The sequence below is a fragment of the Eleutherodactylus coqui genome, chromosome 12 (genome assembly GCF_035609145.1).
Source record: "Eleutherodactylus coqui strain aEleCoq1 chromosome 12, aEleCoq1.hap1, whole genome shotgun sequence".
Lineage (NCBI taxonomy): Eukaryota > Metazoa > Chordata > Amphibia > Anura > Eleutherodactylidae > Eleutherodactylus > Eleutherodactylus coqui.
This window is the reverse complement of record NC_089848.1, coordinates 106569413-106593083: the sequence shown is the minus strand read 5'-3', so window position 1 is coordinate 106593083 and position 23671 is coordinate 106569413. Positions and strand designations below refer to the sequence as shown.

The window sequence follows — 23671 nt, the reverse complement described above, 5'->3', positions numbered from 1 at the left end:
GGCTTCAAAAACTTGGAAATTTTCATTGAAAGGCGCATGCCATTTTTCTGAAGCACATTTTAGGAAGCGAGTTGCCACCAATAAGCCTGTTATCTGTGTGGGGGGCTTGGACTATGTTGACATGTAGCAGAAACGGCTGTGGACCCACATCAGAACATGCGCCAAAATCTGATTCAAACTCCACTAGTAGCGCGCAGATTTATGCTGCAGATTTCCTCAAATGAGGCGTTAGGCGTTCGTGTCAAAGTTTGCGTGTTACAGGTGGATTTTGAGACAGATTAGTTGTCACCAGTAAATCAGCCGATGCGCGTGACCGAACATCCTCTGCAGTGCTGCCCCCACCTCCGCTATGGCGGCTGTGTAGAAATACATACAAGGAACAAACAAGAGTAGGATGGGCAATACCTGCTCGACCTCCACCAGGGTCACCGGCTGCGTCTGGTAGCGCGCGTTCATCCTCCTCTGTCGGGAATCCATCCTGCCTCCAGGCGATTTCTCTTTCATGACCGGTTGGGAGAGTTTATTGAATAAGGCCATCTTTTCGGCCAAGGACAGAGAGGAGGAGTCAGGTTCCTCCGGGCCGCTCGGTTCTGCTCTGGTTTCCTTAGCGATTTCCGTTACTGCCTTGTTCGCAGTCATGTGATGTGCGGCTGCCTGTAAACTAAAATGCAGAGCCAGAGAGAAGGGGCGTAAATAACGTATATATACAAACTCCAGCCACCCAACATGATCATAACCACCCCCCCATGCAGTGGGATCCACAACATGCACAGCCCAAGACAATGTCACATTGAGAGGCGTGCAGCGGCAACCAGCAGACACACGGATCACTACTGGTCTAATGTATGTAACGACTGACGTCAGGATGCTGTCTACTAAAGGGGAACCTCTCCCCCCACAGAGGCGCCAGCATATAGACAGAGCGCTATTTGGCTTTTGGCGGTGTTATTGTTCCCCGCCCAGCAGATGGCCACGCGCGTCACGGTGCAAGAGACATCTTTAAGGGTACATTGAAACGTGGTGGAAATGCTGTGGGCTCTCTGCAGCCGAAAACCTGCAGCACAAACAGCAGTGTTTCCACATTGAAATCTGCATCGCAAGTGAGAATTTACGCTTGGATTGAGCCGCGTTTCCGCACATAAGCGCACATTATATGCAGGCTGAAATCTGCAGCTAAATCCACACCAACCATGGCGTTTTTGATGGGAGATGCGGCGGATTTTGCGGTTACAGTACATGTGAACGTACCCTAAAGGGGTTTTTCCCATTAAAGACATTTACCCCAACGACATGAGTGGTCTGCCTAGCCGAAGGTTCACGAGTCTGGGGGCCATTAGACTGCCTGTCCACGCTAGCGATATTCCGCTGTAGGGGAGGAGGGGGGAGCACTGAAAGGTCTCCGTCATGAGCCTATCTAATAGATAGGCTAACTGCTGAGAATCGCAGCATGCTGCGATTTCTATCCCGCGAGAGGACAATCGCTATAATTCTCAGCTCATGGACGTCGGGCTGCGCTGTCCATAGTTACCCTGTAAAAAGCTTTTCATAGCGTGATCCACGGGTGATTCATCGCAAGCGGATCATCGCCCGTGGAAAGGCAGCCTTAGTCTTTATCATTATGCAGTAAGCTTGGCTCTGGTACTGTACCTATGTAACAGTGTTTTGTCACTGTATGCAGCAAGCTTGGTTTTGGTACCATAACTATGTAGCAGTATTTTGTCACTGTACACAGTAAGCTTGGTTCTGGTACCATACCCATGTAGCGGAGTTTTGTCACTGTATGAAATAAGCTTTGCTCTGGTGCCGTACCTACGTAGCTGTGTTTTGTCACGGTACACAGCTTGGTTCTGGTACTGTATCTGCGTATAGACAATTGGCCCATCACCTTCTGCTCTCACGTTCGATTTCCCATGAGCTACATTAATGAATTAAATATCTAAGGATATTGCAAACGGCTCGATTACGTTCAATAATTCAACAGTTAAAGTGACCATCGTTCCTGTATAGATTGAAGGCGCACCCCGTGTACCCCAATTCACTGGGGGTCCGACTGCTGGATGACGTGGCGATGTGCCTGTTCTACTGCTTTGCCTTATGAGTCCAATGTCGCACCATGTTGCACTTGGGTGTGCCAGCGTCATCGGCGGCCCCAGCAGTCAGACCTCTAGTGATCCCAAGGGTCTTTAATGGACAAACAAGCACTGCGGCTCCTTCATTCTGAGGATCGGTTCATGAGGGGTCCGGCAGTCAGTCCCCATTCAGGAAGCGAGAGTATTCTTCAGATGTAGTGGTGCGGTACTCGGCCACTAGTTTATAGATTACAAAGTGTTCTTCTTTACAGTGGATTTGTAGCACCCCGATCCTTCCCTGGTAAGCCCCCCATTTAGACCCACCAACAACTGCGTCCCACACGTTCAGACTCGCACATTGACCAGGAGGATGGCGGCCGACACGTCCAGACTCAAAACAGAGTTGTGGTGGTGAAGACATACAAACCACAAGTCACCTGTACTCTGCCCCATGTGACTTGTGCGGCCAATCAGTGCCCATACTAGCAATGGCAGTCCTGACGCTGCGGGTGCTGACTGGTGCCGTGAGGAGGCAGAGTGTAGATTTCTCTTATGTTTTACCACATTTGCAGCCCTTTTTCCTTAAAAACCTCTTTAGCTGAAGGTCTCCGCCAAGAATTTGATGCGCCGTACGAGAAAACCAGAGTTTGAAACGGCGTTAAAATGTGAACATTTACTTTAAAGCCATTTTATCACAGATCATTTTTCTTTTTTGCTTGTATAATAATTGGAGATGAGCGAGCATACTCGCTAAGGACAATTACTCGAACGAGGATTGCCCTTAGGGAGCACCTGCCCGCTCGAGAGAAAAGGTTCGGGTGTCGGCGCGGGCGAGCGGTGAGGGTGAGTTGCGGCAGTCAGTAGGAGGGAGCGGGGGGGGGGGGAGGGGGCAGGGAGGGAGAGAGAGATCTCCCCTCTGATCCTCCCTTCCTCCCCGCTCTCCCCCGCAGCTCCCTGCCTGCCCCCCAGCACCCTAACCTTTTCTCTCGAGCGGGCAGGTACTCGCTAAGGGCAATGCTCGCTTGAGCAATTGCCCTTAGCGAGTATGCTCGCTCATCACTAATAATAATATAAGAGATGACAGGATTGTTGACAACTCAGTCTAACGCCACCGTGCTGCGCTATTTTATGTAGGATGATGCTGGGCGGACCGCAGAGTCCACGTGGTTCTGTCCAGTCGCGGTTCGGGCAGGAAGTCTATTTTTTTTGCCCTCATAAAGCAAAAAAACGGAAACCCTTAAAAAGGGATTTTCCACGTGTGAACTACTGATGACCTACGACAAAGGCCCTGGCCAATCAGATATTTACTCTGCCAGCGAATGAAGCCAACGGGCTACAAGGAAGTCTCCGCTCTGCAGTACCCCGGTATTGCAGACACCATTGTCATTCACGTCACTGAGAATGTTTTCTGCAACACTGGGGTATTACAGGGAAATCAGAGTGGGAAGTTTCTAATAACCCAGAGAGCCGATCAGCGGGGTCCAGGGCAGCCGACCATCGCCAATCAACTGAGGATCTATTGTGAGGTCATCAAAAGTTCCAACGTGAAAACCCCTTTCACACGGCGGTGACCCAGCTGATGGATTTCTGCAGCAGACTTGCTCATCTGCGCCTGCAATCATCAATCCGTTTAATGCAAGGAACGGGCTAGAAACAGGTTTGTGCATCATTACAACAGATAGTAAATACATTTTTTAGCAGATTTTCAAAAAAAGAAACCAATACAACGGATTTTATGACGATGCGGGTTAGAAGTCGTGCAATCACACCTCACAAACTGTTATCGCAATAACGGAAGGCGAGCAGCTGGTGTTAACGGGACGTCTGCCGTGCTGGTCATGCAGGACACGTCCCTCTAGTACCTGATCCGAGGCACACAGCTCGGAGCTACAGTGGGGCTGGGGACCCTCGGGGTGGTGATGTGTGCCGTCACGGTGTGCGCCGCGGGGCTAGGCTGGCTTTATCATTGCAAAGAGAAAAAAAAGAAGTAAATGAGCCGAGGAGGCAGGAAAAGAAGAAGATCGCAAGTCCTATTAGCTGTGCGGCTCCTGCTAACGAGAGAGAAAACTGAACGTACGAGGAGCGGGGAGAGAGAACCACAAGTACAGGGGAGCAAAGAACCAAAATCCACTAAGTGAAAGCCGAGAACTAAAGCTTGCAATCCACAAGGGGTCCTCCGAGTAGGTCATCAATATCACATTGGTGGGGTTCTGCCACTCGGGACCCCCACCATTCAGCTGTTTGAAGAGGACACATCGCTCGCCACAGCCTCCTCTCCGGCCAGTAAGGTCCTGTTCACCGGTCACATTCCCAGACCAGGATGTCTATACCACCTTCAAACAGCTAATCATGGGGGTCCCAAGCAGCGGACCACCACTAATCTGATATTGATGAGCTGTCCTCAGGATAGGTAATCTGTATCAGAGTCTTGGAAACCCCCTTCATTATACGGCCTATGCACATCATATCAGAACCCCCTTTTATTAGCCCGAATAGAGAGACGCCTTTTAAAGGAGAATTCCCATCACAGCACGTCATTACCTATCCACAGGGGAGAGAGGATAACTTGCTGGTTGGCGAGGGGCTGCCTGTTGAGACCCCCACCAACCCCAAGGCCACACATGCACACCTCCCGTCCATTCTTCTTGATCAAACCGCCAGAGGTAGCAGAATGCTTGAAGTAGGCCATCTATGGCGGCTCCACTGAATGGAGAGGCGTTGCGCATGTGTGGCCTCTACTGCCACAACTTCAGGGTTGGTGGGGGTCTCAACAGGCAGACCCCCACTAAGCAGTGCAGTGGCCCGAAGTTGTGGTGTGAATGCATGTGACTGACTGTTGTGGATTAGTCACGTGTGCGTGTCCCTTTAACTGCGTGAGTGGTGTGGTTGGACGGCAGTAGTTGAGGGGTGGAGTTTAGCAAATGTAGTCGGAGGTGGTGGACGGCATAGAGTAACGGGTCTCCTGCCACGACAAAAGGAAGGAAAGCAACTTAAGAAGTCTGAGAACCTGATAGAAAACTTAAATGAATGCCGTTACTGAGTCGGGGGTGCAGACCCCATGGACAGTCTATGAGATAACGGAGACTGAAGACGTCTGGAGTTCGGAGGGGAGAGTGTCTCCTAGAAAGCCTGTAATATGGAAGGTGTAGAAGAGAAGTGAATATCTGTAAGATTGTTATGTCTGTGCAATGTGCTACTTGTTGAAGAAATCGAAGCCGGAAAATTGGGAGTAAAGTAAAACAGTGCAGCTCGGATTGATTTCCTAGAAAACTTATCATTGGCCAGTGGACTCTATTTTCCGAGGTGGGAATAGTGACCTAAAAGAGGCACTGGCGTCACGTGACATTCAGATTCTTTACTGCTACGTTTACGTACTACAAACGACTGGGCTAGGCCAAGCTGGCGCCCCTGATGGGAGTGATCGCAGAGCCACCTGTGACATTCCATCTGGTTTCCCTGTGATCACCCCCGTCGTGGCGGCCTCCCGCTTGGGTCACCGCAGTAGCACTCCTGTGATGGAGATACCACTGTAAGTGCAGTTTCTGTTCTTGTAATATAAGGAGGGCCATTTATCCGAATGGCTGCCATATAATACTACATTTCAGGACCCCGAGCAATCAGCTCATCTCCCGGGCACAGCATTCATGTTTATTCTTACTGGGCTCCACTTTCCAACGGTCACCTCAAAGAGTTGGCATTCCATCTATCAGCACAACTCCTAATTTAGTCCGCATGCCCCACTGTTCTCTATGGGAGCGCCCATGGGCTGAACAAAAAAAGTTGCGTTGATAGAAGAAATGCTGACTTCCCAAGGTGACAGCGCAAGAACAAGGAGCCCGCCAAACCCAAAAGATACACGCCCGTACAATGCGGGACCCTACGTTTATAGTACTTATAGCAGGTGACAGGGTGCCATTAAATCTGTCTAGTGGGCGGGTCTACCCCGCAGTGGGCAGATACAGATAATTTCCCACTTCAGCTCCAGAACATTCAGTATCAGGGGTGCCCTCATCTCCGACACCCTATGTAATTTAAGGGGAACAGAAGCGCACATCTCGGACCGCCACTCCATTCAAACAAAGGGGCATGGAACCCCCGTTCTCATGTGATCAGATACTTCCTGCCTTGCGGACAGGTGATGAGTGTCCGTTCACACGTTGCAGTTTTTGCTGTTGATCTGCAACAGATTCTCCTGCCGTGGATTTTCCGCTACAGGAGATCTGCACCAGTTCTGCGACGTGTGAATTACTACGAATATCAATCAGGCGGGTTTTCAATATAGCTGCCTACAATGTGCGGAGGCGGAGCCTGACGCTCCCGAGTCTAAAATACAACATGAGCCCACCTACCATGTGCCCCTTAAAAGGGTTGTAAGTTACCCCGTATCCACAGGGAGCGCTGGCCGGGAATTCATTTCAAAAGGCCTGACAAAAATGCCCGAGCGAATGCTGCTAGTATCGCCACGGTCCCAGTGAATGACGCGCTAGCGCTCTTGCACAACCAGCGCTCCATTGTCTTCTCCTCCCTTTGGGAGTAATGCTGCAGTGAGGACGGTGGGGGTCCCCAGTTCTTGAGATCAATGGGGGTCCCAGCGATGAGACCACCTCTGATTAGCAAGTATTCTGTGAATAGGAAAACTAGTAATTGTGGTAGAACCCCTTTATGACATGCGTTTTTCTACGGCCCCCCTCAGGCGGCGGCGCCCGGGTACAACCCCTGCACCCTGACGAGTGTATCAGATGGAACCTAGGACACAGACCGGCCTAAGATTGCATGACGTTGGACAGTAACTAACGTCATGCAGAGTTCTACGGATTCTGTGCTGGAATCCACCATTTTTACCACCTGTTGATTTAACACGGGAGGCAGCGCCATATTTCATACAGAGCAGATTTTTAAATCTATATAGAAAACAAAATTCACATTTATTCTTGGTGTGGAAATTGAATGGGATGGAATCCACGGCCTCGGATTTGTGGCAGATCGAAACAATCCAATAAGGATCAGCCACTAGCTGGCGTGGGAAGGAGACCTTTCACAGGATGCAGCGCAAGTGTGGATTTTGGTAATTAGTGCAGATTTTGTTGGGTTTTTAATAGCAGAAATTAAAAGTCTTGTGATTTCTTTTATGCAGACTTTAGGGCTCATTCACACGGGCGTACGGTCACCGCGTATCAAGTACACATTTTCCATGTGCAACTCCCTGTGAACGGAGGCAATGAAAGCCTATGGACATCCACTCTTCCATTTACACTTGCGCTGCATATCGGTACACAGAGTAATGTCAGCGCACTCTGGGATGTCCGGGCGTCAACGCACCATTCTTTCAATGAGGACTGTAAAGCAGGATTCTCTGCGGCACATTGTAGGTAGTGATGGCCGGGCGCAGCGCTCACGGCTAGCGGCGGCGGGCGCAGCGCTCACGGCTAGCGGCGGCGGGCGCAGCCCTCACGGCTAGCGGCGGCGGGCGCAGCGCTCACGGCTAGCGGCGGCGGGCGCAGAGCTCACGGCTAGCGGCGGCGGGCGCAGAGCTCACGGCTAGCGGCGGCGGGCGCAGAGCTCACGGCTAGCGGCGGCGGGCGCAGAGCTCACATTCACTCCTTGCTGTGGATTCCCCGATGCCACTAATCTCACTGGACTCTAATTGTAACGAACGGCTCAGCATTATTGGCCAATTACTCTGCAGCTATAATAGCAGCCATTTCCGCCATTCAGAGACCCTCAGCTCCAAGTATCCCCTGTACTCAAACACGCCGTGGCAACACTTACGTGGCAGCAATCACTACTTCTTCAGTGGTGACGGGCTGGGTGCGGGAGCGGTCCTGTGCACGCCGCAGCCTCCTCTCAACGGCGGCATTTCGAACACGCGGCTTAGCGGCTTTGGGGTCCACAGATTTTTCCATTTCCTGCAATTAAAAAACATTTTAGTAGGACAGATTCTGCAGGCGAATGTCGGCCTACGAACAGATCCGGCGAGGCGCCACGCGGCAGCACCACAAGGTATAGTAGAAAGGGCTAAAACCCTACAAGACTGCGACATCAAGGAAACAAGTTCCATTCTGCTAGCAGCAATGCCAGGAAGAACAACCGAGCCCCTCGCCATGGAACAACAGAAGAGAGCGTCTAATAACCTCCAACTCTAACAGAAACAGAGTAAAATGAAAAAGGGGCCGTCAGTAACAGGAGCTCCTGAACTGCAATACCAGACACAGGCTTTGGATAGGAGGGGCGCCATTTCTGGAGGCTTTTTTTGAAGTCTTGTTTGTTAACCCCTTCCCGCCATAAAGTGCAACTGTACCTCCTGGCTGTGGGGTACTTTACGCAAGAGGACATGCCCTGTGGATAGTGTGAGATCAGAAGAGATCCCGAGCTATCCGGCAGTGGGAGCCGGCTGTCACTGATAGACGGCTTCCCATTGCAACAGCAGGGAAGGGGGGGGGGCGGACACACACATCGGGACAGTGACCCCAGCCGTTAACCCCTTACATGGCGCAATCTATGTAGTGATCATAGCTGTGATTGTACAAGTCCCCTACAGGGACATAAAGTATATATATAAAAAAAAAAAAAAATACATATTGGTAGGAAATAAAAAAGTAAAAAAATTTAAATCCCACATATTTGGTATTGTTGTATCCGTAACGACTCAAAAAACAAACTGAACATGCTTTTTTCCCGGCACAACAAAGAATTTGAAAAAAAAACAAAAAACTACAAAACAGGCAAAATGCTTTTCCCCCCCCATTTTTGTTACAAAAAACGCAATAAGAGTAATCAAAAAAGCCACAAAAACTACAGCTAGTCACCCAAAAAACAAGCCCTCACAGAGCTCTGTCCATGGAAAAATAAAGTTATAGAGCTTTAAATGCAGCGATTTAGAAAAAATAATAATTTGCAAAAAATGTTTTTAATGCGAAAAAGTGGAACAACAGAGAAAAAAAAAAAAAGAATTTTGGCATAGTTGTAATTGGGTCTCCTATATATTAGGACAAGTACTAAGGGTGTCCTGTGTAGTCATGTCTGGACTCCTATATATTAGGACAAGTACTAAGGGTGCACTGTGTAGTCATGTCTGGTCCCCTATATATTAGGACAAGTACTAAGGGTGTCCTGTGTAGTCATGTCTGGACTCCTATATATTAGGACAAGTACTAAGGGTGCCCTGTGTAGCCATGTCTGGGTCCCCTATATATTAGGACAAGTACTAAGGGTGCACTGTGTAGTCATGTCTGGACTCCTATATATTAGGACAAGTACTAAGGGTGCACTGTGTAGTCATGTCTGGTCCCCTATATATTAGGACAAGTACTAAGGGTGCCCTGTGTAGCCATGTCTGGGTCCCCTATATATTAGGACAAGTACTAAGGGTGCCCTGTGTAGTCATGTCTGGACTCCTATATATTAGGACAAGTACTAAGGGTGCCCTGTGTAGTCATGTCTGGTCTATATATTAGGACAAGTACTAAGGGTGCACCGTGTAGTCATGTCTGGACTCCTATATATTAGGACAAGTACTAAGGGTGCCCTGTGTAGTCATGTCTGGTCTATATATTAGGACAAGTACTAAGGGTGCCCTGTGTAGTCATGTCTGGTCTATATATTAGGACACGTACTAAGGGTGCACCGTGTAGTCATGTCTGGTCTATATATTAGGACAAGTACTAAGGGTGCACCGTGTAGTCACGTCTGGTCTCTATATATTAGGACAAGTACTAAGGGTGCCCTGTGTAGTCATGTCTGGTCTATATATTAGGACAAGTACTAAGGGTGCCCTGTGTAGTCATGTCTGGTCTATATATTAGGACAAGTACTAAGGGTGCACCGTGTAGTCATGTCTGGACTCCTATATATTAGGACAAGTACTAAGGGCGCACTGTGTAGTCATGTCTGGTCCCTTATATATTAGGACAAGTACTAAGGGCGCACTGTGTAGTCACGTCTGGTCTCTATATATTAGGACAAGTACTAAGGGTGCCCTGTATAGTCATGTCTGGGTCCCCTATATATTAGGACAAGTACTAAGGGTGCCCTGTGTAGTCATGTCTGGACTCCTATATATTAGGACAAGTACTAAGGGTGCACTGTGTAGTCATGTCTGGACTCCTATATATTAGGACAAGTACTACGGGTGCACTGTGTAGTCATGTCTGGTCCCCTATATATTAGGACAAGTACTAAGGGTGCACTGTGTAGTCATGTCTGGACTCCTATATATTAGGACAAGTACTAAGGGTGCCCTGTGTAGTCATGTCTGGTCTATATATTAGGACAAGTACTAAGGGTGCACCGTGGGCTGCCTTTGAGATGTCCACCGCCACCATGGGCTAATATTAGAGGGGGTGCAAGAAGTTGGGGACAGAGCCTCTTTAAATAGCCTCTGTAAACTGCTGCTGTGTACTGGAATACCAGCGAAAATGGATTCAGCCCCTAATAACTGCGCCAAGATAATGGCAGCGAACAGCAGTACCAGCGATCGCACGCGGTCCTGTAGATTGTGCTGATGCCGCCTCGTTAGTCAAATCTCACTCACCCTGAACAGAAGCCTCTTCGCAGCGACGCTCAGTTTGGCTCTTTCGTCCACCTTGGTTTCCTCTGTAGGGAACAGAAATTAAGTGAGTCTTCCGTGTCCTGGAGACAAGAGGAGGCAACCAGCACCGCCGGCCGCCAACAGAAGGCTCCTGCACAATGTCAGCTTGGAAGAACATGGTCAACATTTGTCACCTCGGACTGTCCTGCGCTGCTTCAATGATAATCGTCATTCCCCTGCTGTGCCATACTGGTGCAGGCGCCCATAACACCGTCACAAGGTCAGGCTTAGTAATACATGGCTGCGGCTCACCTATTCTCAGGCAGTGCAGGGTAAGGACGGGCGTGAAGCTGGTTTACCCTAACCACTTGTGGAGCCCGGGGTTAACAGCTGATCGTCCAATGCCCCTGGCACCCCTGAGGAAGCTGCAGTGGGCCGCTCCGTCTGAGTCCCATACTGGGCTCTGGCGCACACCATTACATCCCACAGTATTGGGCACGGCCCGGCATGCTCTTCCAGCGGCAGCATTACCGGAGTACATTGCAGCAAGTGGGTATACAGTCCTCGAGAGAAAGACCAAACATCTTAGAAAGGACCAAGTTGTGTCCGTGTAAGACTAGAGCGCCTGCATTTTCCTAAACTTACGAAAAATCCTGCAGATGCACCCAGTTTTAGGCTGGCGAACAGCTGAGGGGAGGTGCTTAACCAAGGGACGCGGTTCAATGATCCAGGGGAGAGGCACAAGACCGTGAGGCGGCAGGGAAGATATGGCGGGTCCTCGCAACACTTTCTTTTTAAAAATTTCTCAGTTTTAAACTGTAATAGTAGATAAATAAGCGTAACGAGGACCCGCTGGGATATTCTGCTGGTTGTGCATTTTCTATATTTAGTGGGCCTTTAAGGTGGACTCCTGTCATCAGAGCCATGGATTTGGCTAGCAGTGCTTGGAATATGTTAAAGGCGTATTCCAGTGACAGTAAAGTGCCCCTCCGGTTTCAGGATAAGGCCTCCTTCACATGGGCAACAAATCGCATGTATGTGAAGCCCATGCTTTCCTATCTATTACTTCACACATGCGATATTTTGTAGCATGCGACAACCCGACACAAACCTCGGGAGTCCGGCGATACGCCCGCGACACGCGAGGTTTTGTAGCCCGTGTTTCTCTATGGAGCCTTCTGAATTTCGTGCGGTGCGATGCAACATTGACATCAGGAAATCCTACTGTTAAAGCTTAATCTAAGCCCTAGCTGCAGAAAAAAAATGTAAAAATAAAAGACATAGATCACCCTAGAAGCGCTCTCCGCCGCCGCTTTTCCCTGGGTCCCTCAACTGCTTCTCTTCTTCATCTTCTGGCCAGGGATTGAAAAATCCCCGCCTCTTGGAAGAGCTAGCTGTGATTGGTTGACGCTTAGTCAATCACAGCAAGTGCTCGATGAATGGCAGTGATTGAAGCAATCACAGCCATTTATTGAGCACTGGTTGTGATTGGCTAAGAAGATGATCAGTGGCGCGACCCAGAGAGAAGCTGCTGCGGCGCCCCAGACAGCGCAAGAGAGGTGATGTATACTTTAATTTTTTTTTCCTTCAGCTTATTTTGGGGGTAGGGCTTATATTTCAAGCTCTCCCCCGAAAATCCTTGCATGTGATGCTACAAAATCGTGATATTGTTGCGAGAAGACGCAGCAATATCACACGGTGCAGCGACGCTATACCGCTGCGATTTTCTCGCGGCAATGACATGTCGCTCGTGTGAAGGAGGCCTAAAAGGCCATCCCGACACCTGAGGCTGGACATTTCCTGCAATGGATTGTGTTGGCCGTCCTTCTGTTCAGCAGATTCCTGGTGTTTTCAGGCAGCCAAGATGGCCACCTCCATCTTTAGACTACTTAATGTGCAGTGTTAGGACTACCAATGCACTACTACTACTACTACTAATAATAATAATCTTGTATAGCGCCAACATATTCCGCAGCGCTTACAAAAAGACAGGGGGAATACAGAAAGACAAAAGTACAAACATTACAGAACCATGGTTACATAGCAATCAGTTGATGGAAACAATAGGGGTGAGGGTCCTGCTCCAACGAGCTTACATACTACAAGTAATGGGGTGATACAGAAGGTTAAGGGGCTGGAGATGTGCACAGTATGGCGAGGTGGAGAGTGAGGAATACTATACACAAACAATGGTCAGATGTTCAGCCGTGTGCCGGCCGAATCGACAATAATTACATCACCAGTGCAACACTGAGGAGATACTGAAAACATGACCTGTTGGCGGTCCCTGAGGACTGCAGTTGAGGAACACTGGTTTAGGGGATGTGGTATGCCTCCCTAAAGAGGTGCGTTTTTAGAGCCCGCCTGAAGTTTTGCAACAATGTAGGGTGGCGCAGTGCTATGGATGAGGAATACAATGTAGGGCGGCGCGGTTCTGTGGATGAGGGATACAATGTAGGGCGGCGCGGTTCTGTGGATGAGGGATACAATGTAGGGCGGCGCGGTGCTGTTGAGGGCTTCATGGATGAAGGTAGTGAGTTTGAAGTGAATTCTGTATTTGATGGGCAGCCGATGCAGTGATTGTACAGGGCAGAGGCGTCCGAGTAGCGGCTGTACAGGAAGATGAGCATGGATGCCAAATTCAGGATGGATTAGAAAGGGGAGAGTCTGGCGTCGGGGGCTGATCAGCAGCTAGTTGTAATAATCCAACTGAGAGCAGATGAGGGCAACAGTGAGTGTTATAAGTGAGTCCACGGTGAGAAAGGGGCAGATTCTTGTGATGTTCTTGAGGTGCAGCTGACATGTTCGGGCCAGAGATTGGATGTAGGGGGTAAAGGAGAGATCGGGGTCACATATCATCCTAAGGCAGCGGGCGTGCTGGGAGTTATGGTGGCACCACACACTGAGATGGAGATGTCAGGATGAGGTCTGTTAGTGGAGGGCAGGAACACCAGCAGGTCAGTTTTTGAGAGGTTCAGTTTTAGGTAGATAGGGGACATAGTGTTAGAGACAGCAGATAGACAGTTAGTGGTGCTCTGGAGGACCGATGCTGTGATGTCACAGGGGGAAGTGTATAACTGGGTATCGTCAGCGTAGAGGTGGTTTTGTCCTATAGGGGCTGTGTAGATGGAGAAAAGGAGGGTTTGCTATACTTGCTCTGTGATTGGCCAGCTATGATCACATGTTCAGTACTGGCCAATCACAGAACAGTGCTAAGTGTAATTAGAAAATGGTGGTGGCCATCTTGGGTAATCAAAAACAGCACCAGGAATCAGCAGAATAGAGGGATGACCGATGCAATCAATTGCAGGTAATGTACCCCTCCACCCCCGGGTCCTGGCACGGAATTTTGTCTCAAAACCAGAAGATTGGTTATTGCCTATTCACAGGATAGCGGATAACACTGCAAGTACTACTGCTGGGACTTTCACAGATTGCAACAATGAGGGTTCCGTGTCCCTCGAGACAGGCAAAAAGAATGGAGCGGCGGCGCACTTTAGTGAGACCATCGGAGACTGCTGAGCACCTCATCAATGGAGCTCTGGCCAAGCGGGCGCGCTGCCATTCATTTTGCCAGTTTCTCCAGGTCCACGGTCTAGCAATTGGCTGCGTGTCCACCAATCGGATAGTTATCACCTACCTTAGGGAAAAACTTGCAGTCATTGGAATACCCCAGTAAGTGGGCAGTACCCACCGCTCAAAGCAATGGCTGACATCAGATTTGAGGATAAAATACAAGTTAGACTGAATCTTTTTGGACAAAACAACGGATCTGCTTGGCTCCTTCTCTATAACATGCAGCATAAACTACATTTTGAAAGTGACAGGTTCCCTTTAAGTAGACTTACCTTCAGCTGTCTGCAATAGAGGAGATGGATGAAATGTTGCCCTATGGAAGAAAAACCAACGATTAACTAGCCTGACTCCAAAACACTGATGTGGGCTCATGATGTAAAACTCATGCAAAAAATTAGATTAAAATCAATTTCACTGCAAGTTAAAGGAAAAAAAAACACTCAGAAGTGTAACAATAGGAGTTTAAAAGTTTTACATTCCATTAGTCGTTAAAGAACACAAAACTAAAGCTAAGATTTCATATAATTAAATACAAGGTATCCAGGATTGAAAAATAAGTAAAACGGTTTTAAATTTCCATCATTGGTTCAAAATGCCAAGCAAAATAAAATGAAGCAAAGCGTGGTGTAGCGGGCTGCTGCCTCTTAAACACCGGTCTCTATTGCATGGCCTCCAGCTCGCCACTCCCATGCCTACCTATGGGTTTCTTTTCGCTCAGCAGAAGTTATCGGTTGGGTTCTAAATCTCTCAGAAGTCTTTCTATTGTCCCCCGGGGAGATATAGAGCCTTGGCCTTCGCGGGCCTCTGTCCCCCTCATTGGTGGCACCAAGAGCAACACTGGATGTTGGCATCTCAGCCTTTGGGTCACTTTGTAACCAAGAAGAAGGTTATTGGAAAGAGAAGAGGGAGAGAAAGAAGAGATAAGGATGAAGGTAAAGAGCACAGCAAACATGTCAAACATCAGAAACATGCAAGAGGACACAAACACTCCAAACCGAAGGTAACGAGGGGTGAGAGGTCGTACGTGGTCACCAAACAAGTGCGTCTAGGGATCTACTGTGCGGTAAGTCAAGGACGTGCAGGGATCACACATTTAATGAAGGGGGGTACAAACATCACCCACGGGTCGGCTTTTTTGCTGATGTTCGCAGTATCCAGGAACGCAGATCTAAGCTGGGCCACCGACACCTTCGTGTTCACCATTCCAGCTTCTCCGTTGGCAACATGGGAATCTTCATCCATGCCCAAAAATACCATCTCTTTTTCTACTTCCGAATCTTTCATTTGAAGCGCTTCGGATTTTTGTGTGCCAGAGTCAGATAATGAGCGGACAAGCATTTTATGCTTCATTGTAGAAACCTCCGTGGGTTGCCGCAATGGTTCTAGTGGGTGAGGGGTTAATCCGCTCTGCAGATACATTTTGGCTTTCCCCAAGCTGTCCATTGGCTTGTTCTCAGGTCCGCCAGTTGGCGACATGTGCGGAGCAGTGTCTTTAGGAGGTGGCACTTCCTCGCTTTCCTTCTTTTCGACGTGGGAGGATATAAAACTTGGTCTGACCTCATAGGAGTCATTGAGCTTACTTTTAGTAGTCTCCGTTTTGTAGGGCTCAAGCGGATTAGCCAGACCTTGATAAATTTGGCGCGATTTATCAACATTCGCCTCGTTGAGTGCGCGTGGATTTCTTAGTGAGGTTGTGAAGGCAGACACCATGACACCGTCAGACTCCGTACGTGCAACAATCTTGGGTACATGGGCAATGTTAGCGGGTTGGATGTAAGCGCGGACGGGTTGGCGGCCCGGCTGCTTATACACTCTATCGAATGCAGAGTTCTCGGACTGGAAAGGCTTATAGTAGACCGGGGCAGCAGGGTGCTTCTTTTGGCTTGAGATCTCCGTGCCAAGTTTTGGGCTCCCATGCATGTTCTCGTCTCGCACCAGTCTCTCTCTAACTTTAACTCTTTAAAAAAGAAAATTAATTAGAGAGCCAAACTTAATTCAGTGTAAAGAATTATAGAAGACAGCGGCGCTCGTTAAGGATGGAAAGACAAGAGGACATAAAAGAAAGCCGGAACCAAAGCAAACGGCACCACAAGTCCAGCAATCTGTGAGGTTCCTCTGAGGCCTCCAATTAGAGGTGACGCCATGTTTGGGGATGTGCGAGAGATATCGCCACGCAACAGGAAACACACTGCTGGAGTCAGCGGCGAGTAGAAGTGAAACACCCGTGTCTCCCTACTGGCCGCAGTATGTTGCACCACGATATGCAATGTCTGCTGCGTGGACCCGGGTAACGCGCTCCGCAGCACGTGAACCCTGAGACATGCAGTAAAATCCAACCAGCAGGTCGTCGTGTAGAAGAGCCGTTCACGAAAGACTTGCTGTAGCCATAAAGGTCACTTCTACACGACCTCCTGCACGGTTATTACAGAGCCGCGTTAGATGGCAGAAGTGTACGGCTATGTTGGCATGTATAAGTGCATGCAGTGTTGGTGGGAGGCACTGTTGAAAAGTAATCTAAAGTTTGTTAGCGCATATTACACACATGTTAAATGACGCCACTGTGTGGGTCTTACGCAATTCCCATACGGCATCTTAGAACATAAGGAAAGAAAGCCGTTATGTCATTGTTGCAAAGCTGTTTAGGTTAATAAAGCCAGTAATCAGTACCCTGCAGCAGCCATGTGTAAGACATCTCGGGACGTCTCAGCCCCCACAGCATCGAGCTCACACCCCCATAAGGAGGGGGCGCATCTTGCTCAGAAATCCCCTTTCACACCTACAAACCCTGGATAAGCAGCCGCTCGGACCTGAAGCCTACAAGTGGTAAAACCCCAAATACCAGAGACCCTCAGGAGACATAGCTTTCCACTGCCCTCCTAGAGAGCTAGTAGAAGGTAATGCAGTGTTAGTCCTCCATGTAGAAGGCAGCAGTCCCCACGGCGCCAACTATGGCCAAAACACAACTCTGGTGATCAGCCAAAACAAGAGTCGCTGCAGCGCAGATCACAGCCGCCGCTTCTATGTCCGAATGTGCCCGCTCACAAAGGATCAACCGACCAGCGAGACAATACTTGTGCATTGGCTGGTCAGCTGTACACCCCATGTAAACGGAGATGTGCAGCCAACCAATAACAGCTCTCTGGGGACGAGGGATCATGGCATTCGCCCATTAGTCTAAAGTCGCCCGTGTAAGTTCAGAAAGAAGAGTGATCGATTGGCTCATCAGTTGGGAAATCCGTGAATGCCCACGCAAAAAACCATTTATAGAACCGGCTGCTATTAAAGGTTTAACAGTTTACTTTATATGCGTCAGCGCGCCCTTACACCCCACATGCTGCTCTTAAACTCGGCGCGTCATTCTTACATAGTAGCCCTGCATGCTGTTTTACCCCCACGCCGCTCTTACACTCGCCGTGCATGCTCTTATACCCCTGCAGAGCAAGTATCAGAAAAGCTAAAGCTAATAATGAATTGAGGCTTGCAACAGAGGCCAAAAGCAATAAAAAAGGATTTGGGGGGGGGGGGGGGGGGGGGGGTCAAAAGCAAAAGAAAAGTCAAAGAAGCTTTTTGGATGCTTACAAGATGAAAATGGTGAATTGGTGAATTGGTTAAGAATGATGTTGAGAAGGCTGAACTTTTTAAATTCCCAATTGTATCTGTTTTCTCTCAGAAAGTAGATGGAACATCAACTGATCTTTCCAGTTCTATTGTGGGAATACAAGAATGCAGGCTATTTATAAGCCGAGAGATAGTGAGGGAACACTTAGCTAACTTCAATGAATTCAAGTCTCAAGGTCCAGATGAATTACATTTTAGGATACTAAAGGAAGCAGCGGAGGTAATTGCTGAACCACTTGCCATAATCTTTGATAATTCCAGGAGAACAGGAGAAGTTCCAGAAGATTGGAAAAGGGCAAATGTTGTCCCCATCTTCAAAAGAGAGAAGAAGGTGGATCCAGGAAACTACAGGCCTGTGAGCCTGACTTCTATACCGGCTATTAAACAGCATGTATGCAAGTATTTGGATGAGAATGGAGTAATTAACCAGAACCAGCATGAGTTTATAACAAACAGGTCATGCCAGATGAATATAATTTCCTTTTATGACAGAATCACTGACTGGGTTGATTAGGGAAATGCGGTGGATATAGTGTGGATATAGTGTATCTTGACTTTAGTAAAGCATTTGACAAAGTATCTCATACCATACTTATTGAAAAAAATGACAAAATATGGGATTGACAAGGCAACTATTAGGTGGATTCACAACTGGCTGAGTGATCGTACTCATAAATGGCTGCACATCCAAGTGGAAGAATGTATCAAGTGGGGTACCACAAGGCTCTGTCCTAGGCCCAGTGTTGGTCAACATATTTATAAATGATCTGGAGGAGGGAATTGAAGGGAAACGGATCAAATTTGCCGATTACACAAAGCTAGTAGGGTTAGCTAACACTAGGGAAGAGGGAGAGTATTCAAAAAGATCTAGAAAAGCTTGAACAGTGGGCAGCAACTAATAGAATGGTATTTAACGAGGAGAAATGCAAAGTCCTACATCTGGGCAAGAAAAATTGAAAAAAAGCACATACAGAATGTGAGGAATTGGGCTAAGCAGCAGCACATGTGAAAAAGACTTGGGTATAATAATAGATGATAGACTGAAGATAAGTCAACAATGTGATGCAGCAGCCAAAAAGGAAAACACAATTCTGGGATGTATTAAGAGAAGCATAGAGTCTAGATCACGTGAGGTCATTATCCCCCTCTACTCTTCCTTAGTCAGACCTCATCTGGAATGCTGTGACCAGTTCTGGGCACCCCACACTAAAAAAGACAAACTGGAGCAAGTTCAGAGAAGAGTTACCAAGATGGTAAGCGGTCAGCAAATCATGTCCTATGAGGAACGGTTAAAGGATCTAGGAGTGTTTAGCTTGAAGGAGAAAAAGCTGAGGAAGCTTAACGGCGGTCTACAAATATCTGAAGGGCTGTCACAGTGCAGAGGGATCGGCCCTATTCTCATCTGCACAAGGAAAGACTAGAAGCAATGGGATGAAACTGGAAGGGAGGAGACACAGATTAGATATTAGACAGTGAGGGTGATCAATGGGTGGAACAGGTTGCCACGGGAGGTGGTGAGTTCTCCCTCAATGGAAGTGTTCAGAGGCTGGACAAATATCTGTCTGGGATGACTTAGTGAATCCTGCACTGAGCAGGGGGTTGGACCCAATGACCCCTGAGGACCCTTCCAACTCAACCATTCTGTGATTCTATCTAAAACTATTCAGAACATAAGTAAACTACAAAAGGAATGGATGGAAAATTTAAGAGTGTTTATGTTAGATATTTGAGAGTTTTTGTTGATTTAAAAAAATTAGGATAAAAAAAACTAAAATCCTAAACTCCTGAAGTACTTATAATGACCACAAAGCCTAATAATAGTCTGACACTACCTGTTCTGTAGCAAAAACTTCTTAGCCGTCATTTCATTATCATCACAGACAGGATTACACTGAGAGGAGACACCTATATATAGATAACACAGGATCCACCATTCACAATAGTCACAGCTCACCTCCCCCCCTCCCTGTCCAGGCATGATTACACAGAGGAGACACCTATATATAGATAACACAGGATCCACCATTCACAATAGTCACAGCTCATCTCCTCCCCTCCCTGTACAGACAGGATTACACTGAGAGGAGACACCTATATATAGATAACACAGGAGCCACCATCACAATAGTCACAGCTCACCCCCTCCCCTCCCTGCACACTAAGATACAGCATGCCTACAACACTCTCCTATACAAGTCAACGGACCCCTCCTGTCTGTTATGTCTGTGCTTATGGCTGATGTAAAAGCATCTAAGGCCTCATTCACATGGCTATAAAACATTTCAGATTCGAGCTCCCGCTGCGGCTCGAACCATCGGAATCCACTACGTATGGTCATGGAATTTCATGTGCGTCCACATAAAGATTTTGCTTCAGTCCATGGAATAAGAACTGAAACCACAATTCGTTTTTCCCATGGTGGGGACCAGCTATGATGGCGTGGTTTATGACCCCATGCCATAATTACGGTGTGGAATTGGCGCCTTCATGCTGTTGATGGCAGCTCTGACACGATGGCGCCCCCAGAGTTCCATACCGGAGGGTTACGGCTTGTATTAGACTACTGGTACTTGGACTTACCAGCCAATTAGTTGTGACAGAGAGATCAAGTCGGTGGTAAGTGATATGGTGCCATTCCAGTTCGGGGGTTAAGGGGGGAATGTGGTTACTTTTTATTGGGTTAAAATTTGGGAATCAGCAACCGAATTAAAATGTGTAAGAATTAAGTAAAAAAGCAGGAGCTGCGGTACCTGGAGGGCCAGCTGACGAGCGACGCCGTGTCCCCATCCGAATCCCTCTGAAGGAACCACTCTGGTGCCGGCTTCCCTGAGCTGTCACATAAGAGAGAGGACCTTAGACATGAGTGTACATTACGGGGGGCGCAGCCGCTCGCTACTCACTGTTCGCTACTGAAGAGACAACATCCTGTGAACAAATGTACAGACGCACAAACAAGACCCTCTACAGTATGAAGCCGAACCCCCCACCATATTATAGTGCTTCCAGGGGACACGCGAGAACGCCGCAGGGCTCGTGGCAAAACCCAACCAACTACTAACCCAACCGTTTCTCCTTGTGTCAGCAGGTCCATTTTGTTTGACTATGAGTCATGGAGGCGGCCCGCGCCACGCGCTGCTCTCCCCCTTGTGTGTATAGGGCGAGCGGTCACTCTGTACGCTGGGTGGGGAGAGGCCGTCGCAGCTCCTTTTCGTGTCAAGCTTTATGAACCTGCTAACAAATCCCTTGTAACATGACTTGGGATGCAAGCAGAGCCAATGCACCCATGTACAGAATATTATTTTGGGGTTCTTGCCCCTTATTTGTGCACAGGAGGCAATGAATACTGATGGATGACCAGAAACAACCACCATTGAGCCTATAAAAAACCCATCCCAATAAAGCCTATCAAAATCCTACAATTAGCAGTAATTTGCATTTGCGCAGCTTATCACCCCGTATCTGAGGCTCAGAGGCAAAAAATGTTGTGGTCCTTCCAGAGCTGTGACAAATATCTGCAGTCCTTCCGAATCGCTTAGAGTTATTTGCCCTTCCTGCAGTGACCCTCCACCTGGGACATTGTAGCCGGGATTCTCCTTAGGCCATTGCCATCAGATTGGCCCCCTGGTGACCGGCTGCCAGAAGGGACAGCGGCAGCCAAGCGAGTGCTGCGGCCTCTTACTTGTACGGGCACAGCGCTGTACATCTTGCTGTGGCTGGGGCCAGTATTGGCATTCAGTGCAGCTGCAGAAATGCCACAAGACTGATGAACACGCTGTCACATGTTAGCGGGGAGTTGCAGGGAGCCTGACCCTCATCAATAACTACCAGGGTTTAAGGGGTCACCTACTTATTTTAGGTTGCCCTAAACCGCTTTGGCAGTATCAAGTGGAAGGAAGCGATGGCAGATACTGGCATGGAGATCACACAACTGAGAGAAGCAAAACCCAAAAACATGGAAGGTGCCTTTAGGGTCGCCGAGGCTTGTAAATGACTCAACGACTAACAATCACCACCCACTTTGAAGGACGCTTCACCTCCAAAGCTCCAGCAATCTGCGCTGTTCGTCAGACCCCTATATATCTCAATGCAAGTGTAAATATAGATGAAAAACGAGAAAATGGGTTTAGTAAAGCTCCAGGGACCTCCAGCTACCCGCGTAGAAGTGTTTGCCGAGACGATGGGAGTCCATTATGGGGCTCTTCACATCTTGCTTAGCGTCCTAAAGAAACACAGATGACGGTACAACATATTTAGCGTGTGGACCGTTAGCATACCTGCAGCATTCTTGTGTGTCCGTTTTTACATTACAAGGTGTTTCCACTGAGCGTCTGACTAAAGCCTTGGATAAAGACACAGCGCTCTACTTCCATACTTGTCCTGTTGGCGGGTGAGCGTGCGAATAGTGCGGCATACAAGAGTGCACAAATGTAGTGAAGGGCGACTGCTCACCAACTACCTTTATACCAAAAGGACCGAGTAGGAAAGCATCCGACCTCCTGCATGAAGACCCCTAGAACATCCAGCTTGGCCAAGAGCAGAACAAGAAATCTCAAGAGTACCTTTCATCAGGAAAATTGAAATTTTTAAATGTATTGTGACAATGTCCCCTAATGCCCCATATATGCTAGTAATAAAGGTGCTTCTTCCATGTCTTGTTGCACCATTGGCTGGATGTTCCACCTGGAACCGTGTGACCAGTTATAGTCTGTAGGTCTATGTCTATACCCCCCCCGCCTCCTAGAGCCCAGCGCTTGACCCACCTCCTACAGCCAACCTCCTCCTATAGCTGTTTACTGGGCTGTCCTCATAACCCTTGTAAGTAGGGAAATCTGACTATTGGGGGTTAATAGTGAAGGCTGGACGCCACCAATATATGAAATAACCTAACATGGAAAAACCCTTTAACAACGGAGTCCAGTTTTCATAGCGGCACTATAATCATTTGGTGGTTGGCTACCTCGACCCGAGGTAAACTTGTATCTATGGAGGGCAAGGAAACAACCCGCCGCTTGGAGCAGTATCCGTACACCGCATGCAGAAAGGAGTCTTGTCCGACAAGGGTCCAGGCACTACAAGGCCCACCGCTAGAAGAACAACGGCACTTCCAGTTTTGAAGGGCTTCTTTTGATTCTTGTCAAATCCCCAGAGTCCCAGACAGCGCAGCGCCGTAGTCTGAAGAATATGAGGAAAGACGATGGGCGAAAACAAGTTTTTTAACTGAGGGGTCTCAGTGCTGCTCCCCCCGAGATCAAAACCTAAGTTGTCTAAAAGTTCTCTACAAACAGCAGCAGCCCTTCCTACGAGCAGGACCCCCGATGCCAGAAGCGCTTCAGTCCTGGATGGTTGCATCCTTATATAAAGTTTCGTCATGACAGCAATGAAGTCATCTTCGTGGAGCGCGGCCCAGGATAAAAAAAACGAAGAAAAGCAGAACAGCGAGAAGTTATATTATTTCAGGAACATCTGTTTTCCATTAAAATATCATCTGACGACCATTTGTTAAGTATTACCATATGGGATTGTGATGTGTCGGAGTGCGGACATCCCCAGACACTCCGCTACACTACCAGCTGAGAAGAAGGCAACCATCTAAAGTTCCCAGAGCCGGCAAGTAGTAAACCAAAGTGGTTATAAACAGCCAGACCACGGGAGGGTGGGCCCCGCACACACCGGAGGCCCTGGCCCCTTCCGCAGCACACTCGGGAGGCCCAGGCCCTTGCAGCCACTGGTCATTTCTACATGTACAAATAAGTGCTGAATAGTCAGGCCCTAATCTTACACAGCAGGAGCTCCGTGAAGACTTCCACACAGCTGGCAGACAACCCGCATCTTCCGGCCTCCAACACTCCATCAAAGTTAGAAATGTCTGGAGATAACCTAA

General features: G+C 48.4%; 1 protein-coding gene across 1 annotated transcript in view; it reads right to left on the bottom strand.

The window, feature by feature from the left end:
- The window catches only part of SVIL (supervillin), a 160130-nt gene that overhangs the window by 67990 nt on the left and 68469 nt on the right, over positions 1-23671 (bottom strand). Inside the window, exons 8-15 of the mRNA XM_066584709.1 lie at positions 20541-20621; positions 15296-16129; positions 14869-15039; positions 14445-14485; positions 10600-10661; positions 7839-7975; positions 3932-4027; positions 406-661 (exon numbers count right to left, since the gene is read on the bottom strand). Of these exons, the coding sequence (XP_066440806.1) occupies positions 406-661; positions 3932-4027; positions 7839-7975; positions 10600-10661; positions 14445-14485; positions 14869-15039; positions 15296-16129; positions 20541-20621 (1678 nt within the window). The remainder of the gene's footprint in view (positions 1-405; positions 662-3931; positions 4028-7838; positions 7976-10599; positions 10662-14444; positions 14486-14868; positions 15040-15295; positions 16130-20540; positions 20622-23671) is intronic.